The 16,595-nt window shown below is 39.4% G+C and overlaps 1 protein-coding gene across 13 annotated transcripts in view; it reads right to left on the bottom strand.

The window, feature by feature from the left end:
• Positions 1-3,439: 3,439 nt before the first annotated feature.
• The window catches only part of robo2 (roundabout, axon guidance receptor, homolog 2 (Drosophila)), a 415,989-nt gene continuing 402,833 nt past the window's right edge, over positions 3,440-16,595 (bottom strand). For 11 of the 13 annotated variants that reach the window (XM_058745019.1, XM_058745024.1, XM_058745021.1 and 8 more), the window contains 8 exons: positions 16,010-16,169; positions 14,759-15,022; positions 13,505-13,713; positions 8,681-8,866; positions 7,930-8,088; positions 7,226-7,480; positions 5,976-6,170; positions 3,440-5,826 (listed from right to left, as the gene is read on the bottom strand). In XM_058745019.1, the coding sequence (XP_058601002.1) occupies positions 5,825-5,826; positions 5,976-6,170; positions 7,226-7,480; positions 7,930-8,088; positions 8,681-8,866; positions 13,505-13,713; positions 14,759-15,022; positions 16,010-16,169 (1,430 nt within the window). In that variant the 3' untranslated portion in view covers positions 3,440-5,824. The remainder of the gene's footprint in view (positions 5,827-5,975; positions 6,171-7,225; positions 7,481-7,929; positions 8,089-8,680; positions 8,867-13,504; positions 13,714-14,758; positions 15,023-16,009; positions 16,170-16,595) is intronic. The other 2 variants (XM_058745027.1, XM_058745028.1) reach the window with 1 other exon arrangement.

Genomic DNA, 16,595 nt, shown 5'->3' with positions numbered 1-16,595 from the left:
TGGATCTTACTGCAGTACAGATGACATGGTGCATCGAAACGTGCTGTATGCATAAGCAGTGTAGTGCTGCTCAGTACTGTTTATCAAAATGGTAATTTCAGCATTTACCAATGCATTATTAAAATCTCAGGTTGTGTTTGTTAACATTAGTTAATGCACTATGAACTAACAATGAACGACTGTATTTTTATTAACTAACGTTAACAAAGATGAATAAATAGTGTAATAAATGTATTGTTAATTTCCTGTAAAGCTGCTTTGCAACGATTTGTATCGTGAAAAGCGCTATAGAAATAAACTTCAATTGAATTGAAATTATTGATCATTATTTGTTAACAATGTTAGTGAATACATTAACATGTTAACAAATGACACCTTATTGTAAAGTGTTACCGTAAATTTTACAATTATTTACAAAGAAACATACTCCAATAATTTAACCCCCCTTTTTTTACAACTTTGAAACATCACTTTTCTTTAAAAAAATGTTTTAAAGCATTTTTACGGTGTACATAAACACATTCTATCCAGTAAATCTGACTGAATGCATATGATTTAGCATTTACATTTATAATGACGTTAGCATTTGGTGAACACTTTTATCCAAACTGAGGTGTATTGCGTTGAAGATATACAGTTTTGTCGCTCATGGGTTCCCTGAATCGAACTCATGACCTTGATGTTGCTAGCATCATGACCAATTGTTTGAGCTACAGGAATATTTAAGCAGTTTAAAGCCACAATGTGGGTTCTTTTCTGTGTAGATTTCCACCATTTGGATGTAAATATGACCCTCTTCCTTATGTAAATAATAGTTTATGATGAATTTTTGTACTAATTGTCAATATAAAAAAAAAAAATCTTAATGTATGTAGTAGAAATGTAGTAAAGTTGCGGTCACACTCCATTTTAAGTTACTTTAGAATCAACAACACTGAAAACTCTCAGCCAAGAGATCAGTCCAGTCTGTTATATTTACATCCTCTATTGGTCAAACGTCTATGTTCGATGTGAATTCACAGGTCTGAATTCATTCGTCAAAAACACCCCAACATTCGCAGTTAGTGTTCAAATCCTTTAATAATGACCATAAATGATTGGAAATGAATGCAGCACAAAGTCTAGTGTGAAATCAACAATGCCAGTTGCAGTTACACCGGAGAAACAGGCCTAAATGTTGTGTATATTGATTACTTTGCACTTTATAAAACCGTAAATATAAACATATTACAAGACAGAAACTCAAACCAGAAGTTTAAAAAGAGAATAATTACTTTGTCTTGACATCCAATCCAGTGAAACAGCAGTTTCAGCAGAACCAGAGGAGACGGATACGGGTCATTGTGCTGCGGTTGACAGTAATCAAAGACAGGAATTAGTTTCCCAGTTAAATGATAAGAAGAGAGGACCATTAACAGTGAGGAAGTGACAGAACGGGGCTTGATGAGGAAGAGCGACTCAAAGCGTGCGTGCGAGAGAGACAGGATGGGGGTGAAATGCTAATTTTCGGTGTCTGTTCCGAGCAGCTGGCTTTGGTATGGATGACATGAATGATGAATTGTGCTGTATTGGTACCACCAGCCTCTCCATTCCTCATTACTGTGTGTGAGAGAGAATACAAAGAGAGGGGGGGAAAAAACAGCAACCGCAGCCAGGGATGTTTCCTTTAATTAACCCACATACCAGCACATCTCCAACAACCACAAACGGCAACACACACTCGTGTATTTATCTGCTGTAGTCGTGGGTTCAAATGCAGCACAGGCACAATGAAATCAAACACTAAACGTCTCATGCTCCATACACACAATTAAAAGTCAATAGTCAAGCTTGAGCTCATATCTTATCGCTATGAGGACCAGCGATAAAACGGTGCAGAAGGGGTGATAATATTGCAACTGCAGAAGGCAATCATTTCCCCAAATAAATGGGGAAAAAGGGGAAAATGCATTTAGGCGAAGCAGGTGAAAAATGAGAAGGAAAAAGCCATGAAATTGGGAGAGAGAGGAAAAGTTGCTTTGCTGGCAAAATAAAAGGGCTAGTCATTATTTTTCAGCCTTGCAGGCTTACAGGACGCAGCAGTCTGTGTGTGTGTAGTTTACTCAAAGGGTCAGAGTAAATGAAAACACAAGCCTGGTTATGGGATAAACACAAACACAATCATTTTTCAGTGAACACAACAGCTCTGTGCTACACAAGTCTGTCGCTTTTTCTCTCGGTTCAGTCCCTTTTTCATTTATGGTCTGAATCCAAGCAGTACCCACGAAAGAATACAAACTACACTCTGGAAAATAAAGGTTCTTTACTGACGTCAATGGTTCCATGAAGAACCTTTATCATCAGTGGAACCTATACATATGGAATTATTAAATTGTTCTTCAGACTAAGAATAAAATGGTTCTTTTAAAAACGTTCTTTTGGGGATCAAACTAGATTCTTCTATAGCACTGCTGCAGGAAAAAGAAAAAGAAAAAAACCTTTTGGAATCATTATTTTTAAATATAATCAATTTGAAATGTATAAATGCCTGAAAATACAAACAACAAAACGTCACAAACATTGTTGTGTTGAGTAGTTTACTCCAAAAATTTTCATTTACTTATCATATTTTATATGATGCCAAACAGCATTGATTTTTGTCATTGTGTTTAATCAAAACACTCCTTTTCTGTTCTACAGAAAAAAAGCAAGTCAAGTGGGTTTGGAATTACACGAGGGTGCGTAAATGACTCAGTTTTAGATCTTTGATAAGGTACTTTTAGAGTTACCAATAGGCTAAATGTAATCTGTTTTTACCAACTTCCTGTACTGATGTGGCATTTGACATCTGTATTACATCTTTACCATGCAGGAAACAGCATGTTCTCGTACCCAAAAAGTTAAGCCTAGTCAGCTGAATGTCAGGTTTGGATGAGTTACACTAAGAATTAGTGGATTTGGCACGATGGATGGGTCATTTGTAATCTCATTCATCAGACCTCTGATCTAACTGCTTCAAAGACACATTTATCTATCTGAACGACTCTAGGTAAGTACTCTGAATGTGCCAAAAAGAGAAGAATTATGAATAATTATGAGATCCTTGATGCCCCCCCCTCCCTACACGTATAGAAGAAAATTCTAGAGATTTCATTCAAAAGCTCACAGTTTTCATTGTACATAATCTACATTTCTGTAAAAACATGCATGTGCCATTAAAAACGGTATGTGTCCCATCTCTGGAAAGGATTGATGACTTTTGTCGCCGTTTCTGTATTTATCATCCTTTTGTAGCCTTTCTGTTGAGAAAGCAGCAGGAGGTTGCGCATACAAATGATAAAAAATGATCTGAGCGTCTCAAATTCAGACGATTCAGCCCGTGAAAAAAAAAAGCCTTGTTGTGAAACGCAGTAAGTAAGTGTGCAGGAAATTGAGGAGAAACACGCCATAGACCTTGATGCATTTTTCACAATATACCTTTATTATCTTAATAAATACAAAAAAACAACAACACTGTGATGTTTAAAGAAACAAGTATTAAAAAAGACACTAAAATGCATTAGACATTAGAAATATCAATATTAATTTTGGTATGTTCTGTAAGTGACATCTTTGTCTTATGGACATTTAGTGTACCGGCACGTTTTCAGATGGAAGAGAAAGTAATGGAAATCCACTGTCGACAGGGCCAAAAAAGGAAGAGAGAGCATAGCAATCCATCAGGTACAAGGGGTGGAGAAACGTTTCAATAGCGAACATGGAATGAACTCTCTTACGTGAGGATGCATATGAATATATACATTTATATACACCCACATCAACACCACCGATATAGATGTAAAATCACCTGAGATACTCGTTCGCACCTCATTATTCCAAACAGCTGGACACTAGCGTTGAAATGATGTGAATTCTGAGAGAAAGACATGGGACGGCACGTCAGCCCGGTTTGGGAGAGCTCTCCTCAGTAACGTTGTACAAAAACGAAGACGGAAATAACGAAAGAAAACAGTCATTTCACCAGTTACTCCTGAAGATTCCACAGTAAAAAATATCCTTTGAGCAGCCTTTTGTACATTTTGTTTTTATAATATATTTATATATGTAAAATTTCATCAAGCAAAAAGAACCAACTGGACTGTTCGGTAAACGTACTGTATGTATTGGCCAAAGACAGTGGAAACGTTTTCTGGAGGTCTGACTGACGTTGTACAGCACACACCAAGGACGTGAAAAAATCGTACGACCACGGCCTTAGCGATCGTGTGAGAGATATTGCCGTATTTTTGCAAAGTCAAATGCATAATGTTATTGGCTTTAGCTCGATAGTCATTTTTAGACTTCAACATGTGATTACAGGACGACTATCTGAATCAAGATACCAATGAATGTGGATTTATTTATGGATCTGAGTGATTCAGTGCCCTGCATAGGTGAAGTAGAAATTGAAAACAAGGTTTTGGGACATTGTCAGAAATATTAAAAAAAAAACAAGATACATTAAGTGCACAACAAAAATGTTAAATTAAGTCTGAACTGATTCTCCACTTATGATTTGAGACGTATGCAGAATCTCAAGACAAGCACGGGAATTGACGTCTACAAGACCTCTAGAGTAAGGCAGAAGCCTTACGGGAAGGCAGGGGTATTGTAGTCTTGTTCATATGGCTTTTAAATTACTCACTTTTCAAGTGCTTGTCGTCAAATTTTAAGTGGAGATCAAAAAATTATAAAGCCCAATTGAACTCTAAGCCCAAAGTCACCTCCAAACGTTAGCCAAGTTGGTGTCAATTAATTTTGCTATGCTCAAATGGACCAAATTAAAGACTAAAAGCAAGCGGCAAAAAAGTGAGCAGGGGAAGAGGCAAAGTTGGTACCTGTAGTCCAGTGTAGTTCAAAGATCTGGCCTAAATATGTTCCAATTGGACCAAGTGGACTAGATTGCGTAATCTTAACTAGTAGGGGCAGCTGGACGTGTTGAAAATAGAACCACCTAGGATAAATTTCCCTGCAAACAGTTTCCCAACCCAACTGTGACTATTTCCAGCACGGAGAGGGTCTGGTTCCTCTCTCAGGAACCCCACTGCCGAAAGTTCGTAACTCGTTTCGTCAGAACTGTAAGTCTTTCCGCCGGCATAGATGCAGGCATATCTTAATATATCTCTGTACACGGTTATATATTTTCTTATCTCTAGTTACAGTACAGAAACTCCCCTTCACATTTCCTTTCCTCCAATTCTTCATGTCAGCAGGAGCTATGGTTTTGTGCTTATCACCAAAATTGCAGTGCAAAAGAAAATAATTAATTATAATAATTATTATAATGACAACAATTAATTCATGAGAAGTATTAACAAATGATGGATGACAACATAATTTCTATGGCACCACAGCCCATCAATTCACATATCGTACAAACGACCAACAGCGTAAGAGGGAGGAGAGCGCAGAAACAGAACTCGGCTTGCATAGCAATGCAATAACAATAATGTCATTTTCAATCTCCGATGTCAAGAATATATTTACAGGAAACTCGATTTCCTTTTCGCAAGTTCACCAAAGCTGGGCGACTCTGATCTCAGGCCTTCCATCATTTTTTTTCTTTTTTTGTCCTCAACATTTTTCTTTTTTCTGTGAATGAATAGTTTAAGGAGGAAGGTGAGGGATGTTGCGAATCTTGTGGGTTGCATGTCCATCTTTACATCACATTTACAGTTTGTCCTTTTCATATTTTTTTCTTTTTTTTCCTTCTTCCTTCTGACGCTTCATGAGTCCATTGCACCAAGCAGGTGAGGCATTTCCAGAACAGATAAAGGCATTCTTCAGTTTCCATCAAAAAGGCTCACTCTGAAAACAATACAAAGAGAACATGCCAGTCAGTCAGTTCTTTATACAGCTCTAGAAAAAGGTAAACCATCAACACTTGACTGAGGAACTTTTAAACCATCAAGGTTCCAAACAGTAAAATTGTACCAGAATAACCTGCTCAGACTTACATAACTCTCCAGAGTACTGCGCGTTGGTTCCCATGTAGCTGCATTCGCCCTGCTCCGTGGTGGAGCGCTGGTGCTGTCCCCTTGTCCCTTCACCTTTACGAGGACCCGTTGACCCTTTAGAGGAGGCTGTCCCAGAAGAGCTGTGACCTCCGGGAGATGGGAATGACGGTTTGTTGTATGGCAATATGACCTCTTCTGAAAACATACAAATATCCAAACCCATACATTTAGTGGCAAATAAATCTTTTTTAGCTTTTCCAGTTTGGAACATGTCCATGATTGGTTTCTTTCTGACTAATACTGAAGTGACCAACTCGTGCCAGCTTTGACCAAACCCTACTCATTAGACGAATCTCCAAACCAAAGTTTAAGATGAAAATGAAGACATATGAGACCAAACCATAAGGCTTGCCCAACCCACATCCCCCTCTGTGTCGCGCCAGATCCAGGCCTGGTTCTTTATGCTTCGTTTGGGCTGGAAACCCAGAATGGTGGATCCTAATGATCAGACAGGCACAGATGGAGCTCGGCTTCATTGCAGCGTGTGTGTGTATACAGTGAAAAATGAGGGCTGGAACGATTAGGGTACATCTGTGCAACTAAGTGTGCCTCCTGTCTGCTGGTTCCTGGAGAAGACCGGTGTTGGCCATGGAAGAGCTCACTAAGAGGGGGAGACAAGGCAATCTGTTTGCTCCAGCTTGGCCTCCTTACAGCAGGGACCGTAAATGAATGCCAAGGGTCCACAGCTGGCACTGTCAAACATCTGCCTCTGATGACCACGATAGCAAGATAATATTTTACAGACCTGCTCTGCTGAATTAAGAGCATGTTTACTGTGTCAGGCTGATTAACTCATGTGGACATATAAGATCAGGTTCAGGTCTTTCATGAAAACATATTTCACCATCAAGTTAAAACACCAAAAAGGCATTTCTGATGTCCATTAACCTGCTAAAGACCAGGCTGGTTAGAGCTGGACTAGTTGGTAAACCATTCAAATTCTGGAAGCTGGTTGACCAAAATGTCTTTATGGACAAGCTGGTTGACCATGGAGTTCAGGGGTGTCCATTCCTGTTCTTTGAGAGACTGGCTAACCAAGAATCCCTTGTTGGACAAGTTACTAACTAACTAGTATGCCCTGCTTGGAACCAGTATTCAAAACACTGCTTCTAATGTGGTTTCTCCTTTATGAGTCAATTTAAGATATCAACATGTCATTAGAACTCAAGGTAAGTCGTCAATCGTCCTACCTGAAACAGGACCATTTTTCTGTCCTCTTCTGCTCTCCTCTCCTCTCTCTATGGATCCCAGTCTGTCCTGGGCTTGTTGGTGACGCTCCAGTGAGGTTCGTGCCTGCCGGTCTAAGGAACTCTTCATCTCCTCCAGGCCCATCATGGGTTGCCTCTCCAAGGAAGAAGCCTTGCGGTCAGAGGGGTTGGGCATGTTCCTCGCCCCCTGGACACGAGCTGTCTGGCAGGGTGGAGGCTCTGGTGGTGGAGGCAGATCTGGGAAAGAAGCAGGAAGGGCCATTTGAATTCAAACAATAGGTACAGCATTTCCATTTATGTACATTGAGAATTTATCATCATTTGACAATAGGTGTCTTTTGTATCTACATAAATGCCCTCAAAAGGGTAATATTGATTTCATTCTGTTTGATAAATGATTATAATGGCTTGGATATTACTACTATTGCTACATGCATTTGCTTATGACCCCATCTGTCTCCTTTAACCAATGCTGGCTTCCACATTAATTCAATAAAACATACAAGAGAGATCTGCCATCTACTGTAAACCGTTTTTTGGCCTTCAAATGTGGTCTAAACCATTTCATACGTAAATAATTAACTAAAATATTTATTGTTTTTGGTTTTGTCCTCATGTATTAAATTGATCTAACCTGAACCAGGCCTTGGAATTATCTTTTCAGTAAAAACTGGACTAAACCTCACCATCAGCGCTGGCATCGCGGCGGTGCGGAGCAGTGCCAGGACCTTTGTGTTTGCGGGTGGGCCTTGCCGCCCGCTGGTGACCTAGACTGTGTGTGCCCACCGTGCTTCCATCTGTGGAGAACGGGCTAGCAGGACGAGGTCTGTGATGTAGACCTTTATCTGCAGGGAGCAAAGAGAGAATCTCGTTTAGCCCATAATGCTATCGAAACACTACTTGCAGAGGTGATAAACGAATCTTAAAAGGAAAGCATGGCAGGATGCTCAGGTGGAGGGCGGATAGCTTGTTAGTTTGATTCAGAAGCAGCAGAATCAATCAATACATTTCATTTCTATTGCAAAGCCTGTTGGAGAAAAGGTTTAAGGTTGTGGAAATGGTTTTATGAAAATCATTAAGATCATCATAGAGTCAGAAAGAGGCATGAAGTCAAACCTGAAGTGCATAATAAAAGAATCTTAAGACATCAGTGTCGCATCTGTTTCCAGTTAATTAATTCACTTACAGTATAAACTGAATCACTTCACTGAAAGCGCACTTCACCCAAAACCCTCCTAAGTGAAAACAGTCGTCGCCAAAATTCGCCAAGCAAAATTCATAAAGATGTTAGTATTTTGCACCATGCTGCTTCACCAGGAGTTCACCAGCATAAAATCAGAAAGCAGAAAAGAAGCAACATCCTGTTAAGAGTGAGCCATATTGCAGTCAGTAAACACCAGGCTTCCAGACTCAAATTCCTGTTTCCTCTAAACCGACCTCTCTTGCTCAGGCTGGTGCCGTCCAGACGGTAACCAGCCTTGTCTGCGGCTGCCACCAGGGCTCGTGCAAAGCTGCAATGAGTGAAGAGTGAGCCGTCAGAGGAGCTGCCGGCACTAGACCTTCTGCTGGAGAAGTTTCTGTCATCATCTTCTGAAGCCGAGCCCCAACCGTTCACCATGGAGCCTGGAGGGGAGCGGCCGCATGGGTGTTAGATTGACCAGGTTTGCTAGTTTTATAGTCCAGAAAAACAGGACATACTCTGAGATTTTACTTTAATATTTAAATGCTAATAAATTATTGATGCCTTTATAAAGGCAAACGGCACACTAAATTTACCAGAATAATATAATGGGGCTTTGGTGTGTGATGGAAATGATAATTCTCTTATATGAAAAAAGATGTGCTATATAGCACAGGTGAGCTACTTTATGTTTGATAAGAGATGAGTCAGCCACCATTATAATTATTAGGTAATGTACTGAAACAAATAACCAAAACAAAATGACTGAGGAGGGTAGATTATAAAAAACATTAACATCCGAGACAAAACAAAGAGACAAAACACCAAAGGCACACAAAAAACACATCAAACAAACAACAACAAAATCAAAATCACATCAAACAAAAAATTCAAAACAAAACAAAATGACTGAGGAGGGTAGAATATGGGAAACATACAAAAGTCAAAACAAAGCAAAAAAGCAAAACACCCAGGCACACAAAAGCACAGAAAAACAAACAAACAAAACAAAGAAAACCCCCCCACTAAAAACAAAATTAAAGACAACAAAAACAACATAAACATGAGACAAAGTGAAAAAAGAAAAACAAGAAAACAAAAAGAAGCAAACAACAACAAATACACAATAAAGGCTTGAGCCAATGAATAACTGTTACAATACATGCGTAATTTATTAACTAAAACATTAATGTCATTTAATAATTTTTGTTTCACTAATCCAAGCTGTTAGGTTTTTTTTTTTTTTTTCCTTAAGTAATGTATCCTACTTCCATCCTCCATATAATCTTACACCCGCCACCTGACTACACATCACAACCTCACTTCCTTTTGATTGCTCTGATAGGAAGGAACGCACGCACCTGCGCGTGGCCTGAGGTGAAGCAGCTGATATCGCACACGGAAACACGCAGCATGATCAAAGCAACCACATGGCTACGTGCCGTTCTTCTTCTTTGGCACTTGTCAGATTTATGGCATGTATTTTTTTGATTGATGGCAACCCGGTACAAACATCCTCAGGGAAGCCGATGTGAGATGGCACGACTATTGTTTAATGATCCAAGAAAAAGTTAAGAGGGTTACAGTGGTTACTGTAGCCTGGGTAATATGTCTGGTTTCAAGATCTAACATTGAGCTAATTAGGTTTTGGTGACAGATTTATTACATGTACTGTTATAGTTTGTCGATGATAAAATACTTTCTATCCCAGCTTAATATGCAGAAAAAAGTAAAACCACCCAAAAGAATAAGCACTGCATTAATGTAGTCCTTATAGCTTAAAAATGCGGCTTTAAAAATTATTCATTACTTCTCATAAAATATAGTTATGAATACATAATGAATCATTATTATTATGGAAAATCTGTAACGCTGTATACATAGTGTAACGTGCTATCACCCCACCCCCCCACCCACCAAAAAAAAAAAAAAATCCGGTCCCACTTTATATTAGGTGGCCTTAACTACTATGTACTTACATTTAAATTAATAATTTGATACAATGCAATTATTGTGTACATACATGTTTTTACATTGTACTTATATTTAAAAAAAAAAATACCTATATGTAATTACATCTGTAATTAATTTCTGTATTTACATTTATAATTACACTGTTGACCTATCCTTTACACCTTAACCCACCCTTAAACCTACCCATACCACCAAACCTGTCCCTAACCTTACCCGTATCCCACCTCAATAGCAGCAAAAGTGTTTTGCAATACAATATGACCACAATAAGTACATTGTACTTATTTTTTTATGTAAGTACATAGTAGTTAAGGCCACCTAATACAAAGTGTGACCAAAAATCCTATTATAATACCTGCAAATATAACAAAGAATTTCAAAGCACCAACATAAATTTAGTTTGTTTCTCTTGTCTAAAAGAGAAAAGAAGAATAGGATGCAGACCAAAAAAAAAAAAAAAACACCTTCCTAGCAGTCTCTTCCTTTTAATTTCCTCAGAAACTGCATATGGCTTTGTTTCGCTAAAAAAAGTTAAGTCCCTCAAGACTGTCTCTCAGCAAAGCAAGACTGCATATAATGAATTGGATGTGCTGGCAGAAACAGAGGCGGGTACAGAGCTCCACTTCAGAGAGGACAGCTCCTGCAGAATACCTGCACTACGCCTCAGCGCCTCCTGCCTCCTCCAGAGACGACATCCTCTCTAACAACCAGCCACCTAAAACAGATCCCCGAAAATACCATGCTTTCACTCTTCACTGTATAATAATGCTGGCAGCTGCAAAACAATAACAATTCTCCGGCCAACATAAATTCTGGATCACCCAAATGTTTTTATACAGCGTGGCTTACCATGAACTGGACTTCCCACAAATTGTTGCTAATTTGGAGTTGGCAGTCACGAACGGCAATGTTTGAAGCTAGAATACTGTAGCTGCTATAAATATAAGGCTGATACAAAAATCTGACATTTTATGGATTCAATAACGGCTATTTTTGACACCACTGAAGCGTCTTTCCATTCTGATAATCCACTGTTAATATTCACGGCTCGACTAAATGGAGTTACGCAGGACTGTAAAACTCATCCAACACCCTTCTGCCACTAAAGCTGATTTACACTGCCCTGAGCCCTCATCTGCATATCATTAAGTGCCATAATCATTCCCCTTGACGAGTAGGCGGAGACGCCCGCCTCAGGACACGTGACCTCAGTCGGTGCAAGGGTTTATGGGAGCAAAGTGGAGCAGGACAGTGAGCTCACTGCTCACATTACAACTCCCATAAAACACCCTCACTATTTCACAAACTCATGGATTGTGTATGAGATAAATAATGAAACACGATAAAGAAAAATATGTTCCAGCGATCTTTATTTCACGTTAACTAAGCTGCCCAAAAGAAATGGTTGTTAAAATGGTTTTATTCTCTTTAGAAAGGACAAATCTCTGCCTCTGGGTCTGGCAGTAACCCAGCACTAGTGTAGTGTCAGTTTGGTGCTACTGTGGGCAAAAACAAAGGACACTGGTGGAAGAAAGCAGTGAAAGGAAGCTGTCGAGAGTCTTACAGGAGGACACAGCCACCACTGAACAGCACTTGCTTTGTGTTTCTCCAGATATCTCAGTCCAGAGAGATGTCAGAGACGACCAATGCTACAGCGTTCAGGGGAAAATGCACCTCACAGGTCCAGTCCAGTAAAAGAGACTCAAAATCTATCTATCTATCTATCTATCTATCTATCTATCTATCTATCTATCTATCTATCTATCTATCTATCTATCTATCTATCTATCTATCTATCTATCTATCTATCTATCTATCTATCTAATCTATGCACCCATGATGCATACAAGTGCAATGATAATGAATACATCTCTGCCTGATTAGAGGAACACCACTGGCCCATTTTGCCTCAGTCCTGTGGTAAATTGGAGAACAGAGGACTTTTAGATTCTAACCCCACAATGTCATACCCTTCACGTATCCCCTATGACAGACGGCCTATAAAACCCTTTCAATAAGTTGTAAAATGGAAATGGTGCCTCCTGTCTTCAATGGGGAAATGGAGCCATGAACGTGAGATTTTTTCAAAATCTTCATGGAAAAATGGAGGCAGTGTGCTTGAGTATTTCGTTCTAATAATAATACTACACATATACATGAATATATTACACACTACCATTCAACGTTTTTGGTTTGGTAAGATTTGCTAATGTTTTAGAAAGTAGTCTCTTATGATCACCAAGGCTTTAATTTATTTAATCAATAATACAGTAAAAGCAGTAATATTGTGAACTATTATCACATTTTTTGAGGTTTAGTCCAGTTTTACTGAACAATACTCATTTACCCCCTGTGGTGGCCTTGTTTTTAGTCTGTTAGTTTGTTACTCCTCATAACTGTGATTAGAATTTATTCCCAAATGCCTGAACAAACTGGATTTCAGTGCGGCCATTTTCAGGTGAGGTGGGAATAAACACAAGCACCCGCCCCACACATGAGCATAATGATGCAGCTATTTGCAGACAAGCAGAGCAAAACAGTATTTTACCATGCTAGGGCAAACAAAGCCGCCACATGCGGTACACATGTGAATAAACCATGACCGGTTCCCATATAAACATCAGCAGTACAATCTCAAAGTGCCCGCTGAACTGAAATATGCTGCTTTTAGATTAGAGATCAGTACCTATGTTTTATTGTCTTATCTTTACGCCGCACATGCTGTTGAATTGTAATTTGATATGTGAGTAGATCATATCTTTTGGTGTCTCTGACCAAATGGACTGCATTTTAATTAACTTTTTAAATAAAAAATTATATCGATTTTTGTCTCTACCGTCCATGCTGGGTTCAAACTGAGTCCTGAAATGATTTAACAGAGATAGAAATCCCCGATTACGAGGACGTCGGATGAGATAATGAGCAAATGAAATGACCACCCCTGCACTGAAAGAACGCAATCTGCACCGAACATCTAACTGTGCACCAAACTGAATAGTTCAAAGTTTTAGATAAGGGCTTTATGCTATTTTTGAAGAACTTAAAAATGTTCCTTCAAAGTAGAAGTTCATATAAATGAGAAATTAATCACGAAAATGTACGCTTACCCGTAACAGAGCTGTCCAAGTTGTCCATGCTGGAGCCTGGCGTGTGTTCCATGCCCCTAATTGGCGGCGACATCTCATATCCCTCGTCCTCCTCCTCATCGTCATCTTCGTCAGGAAGGTCTGTCTCAATATCAGACACTAGGGTGCTGGAGATATAACCCACGGGCGGTGCAGGGGCCTGGGGTGGGTAAGGCCCACCCTGCATGTGCCTATGGAGAATTCAAGAAGTCAAACATGAACATACCATGCTTTTTTGCATAACCAAGCAAGAGCTTCAAGGGTTGTCAGAAGGAGACAAAGGGTGTCAATGAGCGACAAGCCTAAACAAAAGAGAAATGCGTGGGGTGTGCTGTCTGTCAGGCAAAATTTGGTATTCCTAGAACATTCCTTGTCATTTCTCCGATGAATTGGGACAATTTGGCTAATTCAGCAGCACCACGGTTTGCATGCTAACACAATGACCTACTAATTGCAACTTGAAGAGGATACAATGGCAACCACCACAGGCATGTCTTTGCTGCGGCTGTCACCCACTAGACAGCTAGGTTTGATGACAGCCCTACTGTGTGTCTATATATATGTGTATCGGTGTGTGTTTGTGCAGTGCTGCTGCTGCTTTGATGCGGTCTGTGCTAGGATTTGGATATAATTATGGGCTCTTCCCAGTCGTCACAAATGTTCTATGAGCAACATATTCATTATGGCGGTAACATGACATCTTCCTCCTGACAAGTAGAGGCCGTTTCCTCGCAGTGCTGATTGTAATAAGCGGAAGTTGGTTTCTCTTGGAAAGACAGGTTGAAGCATGGCTTTAGCACAGGGGCTTTATAAGAATGCGTTATGCAGTCTGGGAGGAACGACTATCAGTTGTTTTCATATTTAATTCAGAGCTTTATATCGACCTTTTTCATTTAAATCATGCTTTCGTTGAAAAAATTACTAACAAATGTGGTGCAAAAAAACAGATCTTTTTATTCAGTTTAATTCAGTTTGTGCGGGTAAAAAGTAAGCCAGTTAAGTAAAAGAAAAAAAAAAAAACAGCTCTTTGAATCTTCAACGTTATATAGTCATTTTTATATTTCACAATAGCATTTAGTGCCTCTAGTGATTAGGTGCTCAAACTTTTTACTACAAAGGGCCAAAAAGCAAACTTAAAATGTAAGTGTTGCATTATATCCAAGTATATTAAACATTTTTAAATGTACATTTTTAAAATCAAATTCACTCATATTATGCAGTACATCGAGGTCTTACCAAGTCTGTTTAGCCATGTCCAACTGGTAAGCACGGGTTAGCTCATCTAGGTGGGCTTGGAGCATGGGCTGTATTTCTTCACGTGGGGATGGGCTCAGTGTGGCTGTGGACTGCTTGCCAAAGGAAACTGCTGCAGGAGAGGAGGCCACACCCCTTATGGGAGGAGTGGGCACCCGTTCTTCCTCTTCCTCCAGCTCATCCTCTAAACCCTGATGGAGGTACGTCTGCACGGGCAAGGGTGGGCCCCAACCATCACTATCATATCTGAAACAAATGAGCATAGAAACAAAATGAAAAAAGACCACAGACAGGTCCCTGTGGCACCCCATGAACAGTTGTGCTAGGGAAGAGAAAAAGGAATCTTTTTTTTTTTTTTTTCTTAGAAATGTTAGTCTAACCAACAGTTATGGATATAGTGAGACTCAGGTTTAGCAACATAGTGGTAATGATGTAAATCTTGGGTTAAATCTAGAGGGATTTTCTCAGGTTTACTTGTTCTTTAATACAGGCTGATCTGGTAGAGTGGCTGCTTTTTCTTATTTCCCAGAACTGTGCTTATACATGCTGAAATAATACATGTCATAAAGCCAACGTTCATTAGAGGAATTTGTCAGTGCACATCCCGTAGGACATAACAGTTTTAATCTGAAGCCATTAAAGACAGTGGCGAGATTTACTGCGTAGAAGACTACTCATTTGCCAGAGAGCCTATTAAGCCCGATGACTCTCCGAGATGGAAATTAACAGGGTTGAAAGGCAAGCACACCTCTCCGGCAGGGTATTTAATTTGTATCACCACCTTCATGTTTTCTTTTAACTGTACAGATGGGCGACGCTGATGTCAGACAAGAGTGGAGTTCCGTCGTAGGTGAAAGTATATTAAAAGTTGCTGAGCGTGAACAGTTTGTCAAACAGGGTTTTAATATTACATCTCGTCTATTTATAATGGACTACAAATAAATCATTTAGTGCTAGTGGCTTGATTAACTCTCTAAGGAATAAATAAATACCATTAGCAGATTTACTGATAATATATTAGCTAGCAAGAACAAGACTTTGAGCAATTTCTTACAAACATCATGGCCGGTTTTATTTTAAACCACCATTTTTATCACTTGATGGGAAAAATCCAATGCTTAATTACATGGATCATAATCTCTAGATATTATAGATGTGACCATTGAATTTGCAGTATAAAGTGTCTCTATTACTTGTACTAAGTAGAGCTGAATGAGTAACTCTGAACCCTACCCTCCTCCGTCATGGTGCTCTGAGGCATAGTGGTCCATCTCTGTGCCTGGAAGAGGGTGGACAGGAGGGGGAGGGAGTGGAACATTAGCCCAGTTGGAGCCATTCATCTTGGTGGGCTTGGCGTTTGCTTTGGTCTTCTTCTTCTTTCCGCCTTTCCCACCTACAATAGCAAAAGTTGGGGATATTTGTTAAAGCCTGAATGCAGAGTGATGCCATGTGATTAAAGGAAAATCAATTTATTCCCCACATGACATGTGCTTTAAATTCTCTATGCTAAGTGAAGGCTCTTGTAATACCACTGTCAAACGCAATTGCTTGTATTTTAGAATGTACAACTCCAACTCCTTTCAAAATGTTCCCAAGCCAACACGGCCATAAAAGTAATCTCAAGGCTGCGTGGTGAAAGAAACAGTTTGCAGCATGTCAATGGCTCAAAAACTGAAGACAAAAAAAATAGTGAAAAAACCTTTGACCTCCTTTTAACTATGATTGCTATTCATGCAACTTGATGGAATAACTTTGCTTGCTTTACTCTAAGAAAAAGTATTGGGAAAGAAACAGAACATGTAAAAAGACGGAAAGAAAA

Source organism: Onychostoma macrolepis, chromosome 15 (assembly GCF_012432095.1).
Source record: "Onychostoma macrolepis isolate SWU-2019 chromosome 15, ASM1243209v1, whole genome shotgun sequence".
In the NCBI taxonomy this organism is placed as follows: domain Eukaryota; kingdom Metazoa; phylum Chordata; class Actinopteri; order Cypriniformes; family Cyprinidae; genus Onychostoma; species Onychostoma macrolepis.
The sequence above is the reverse complement of the archived record's forward strand: the minus strand, read 5'-3'. Positions and strand labels throughout refer to the sequence as shown.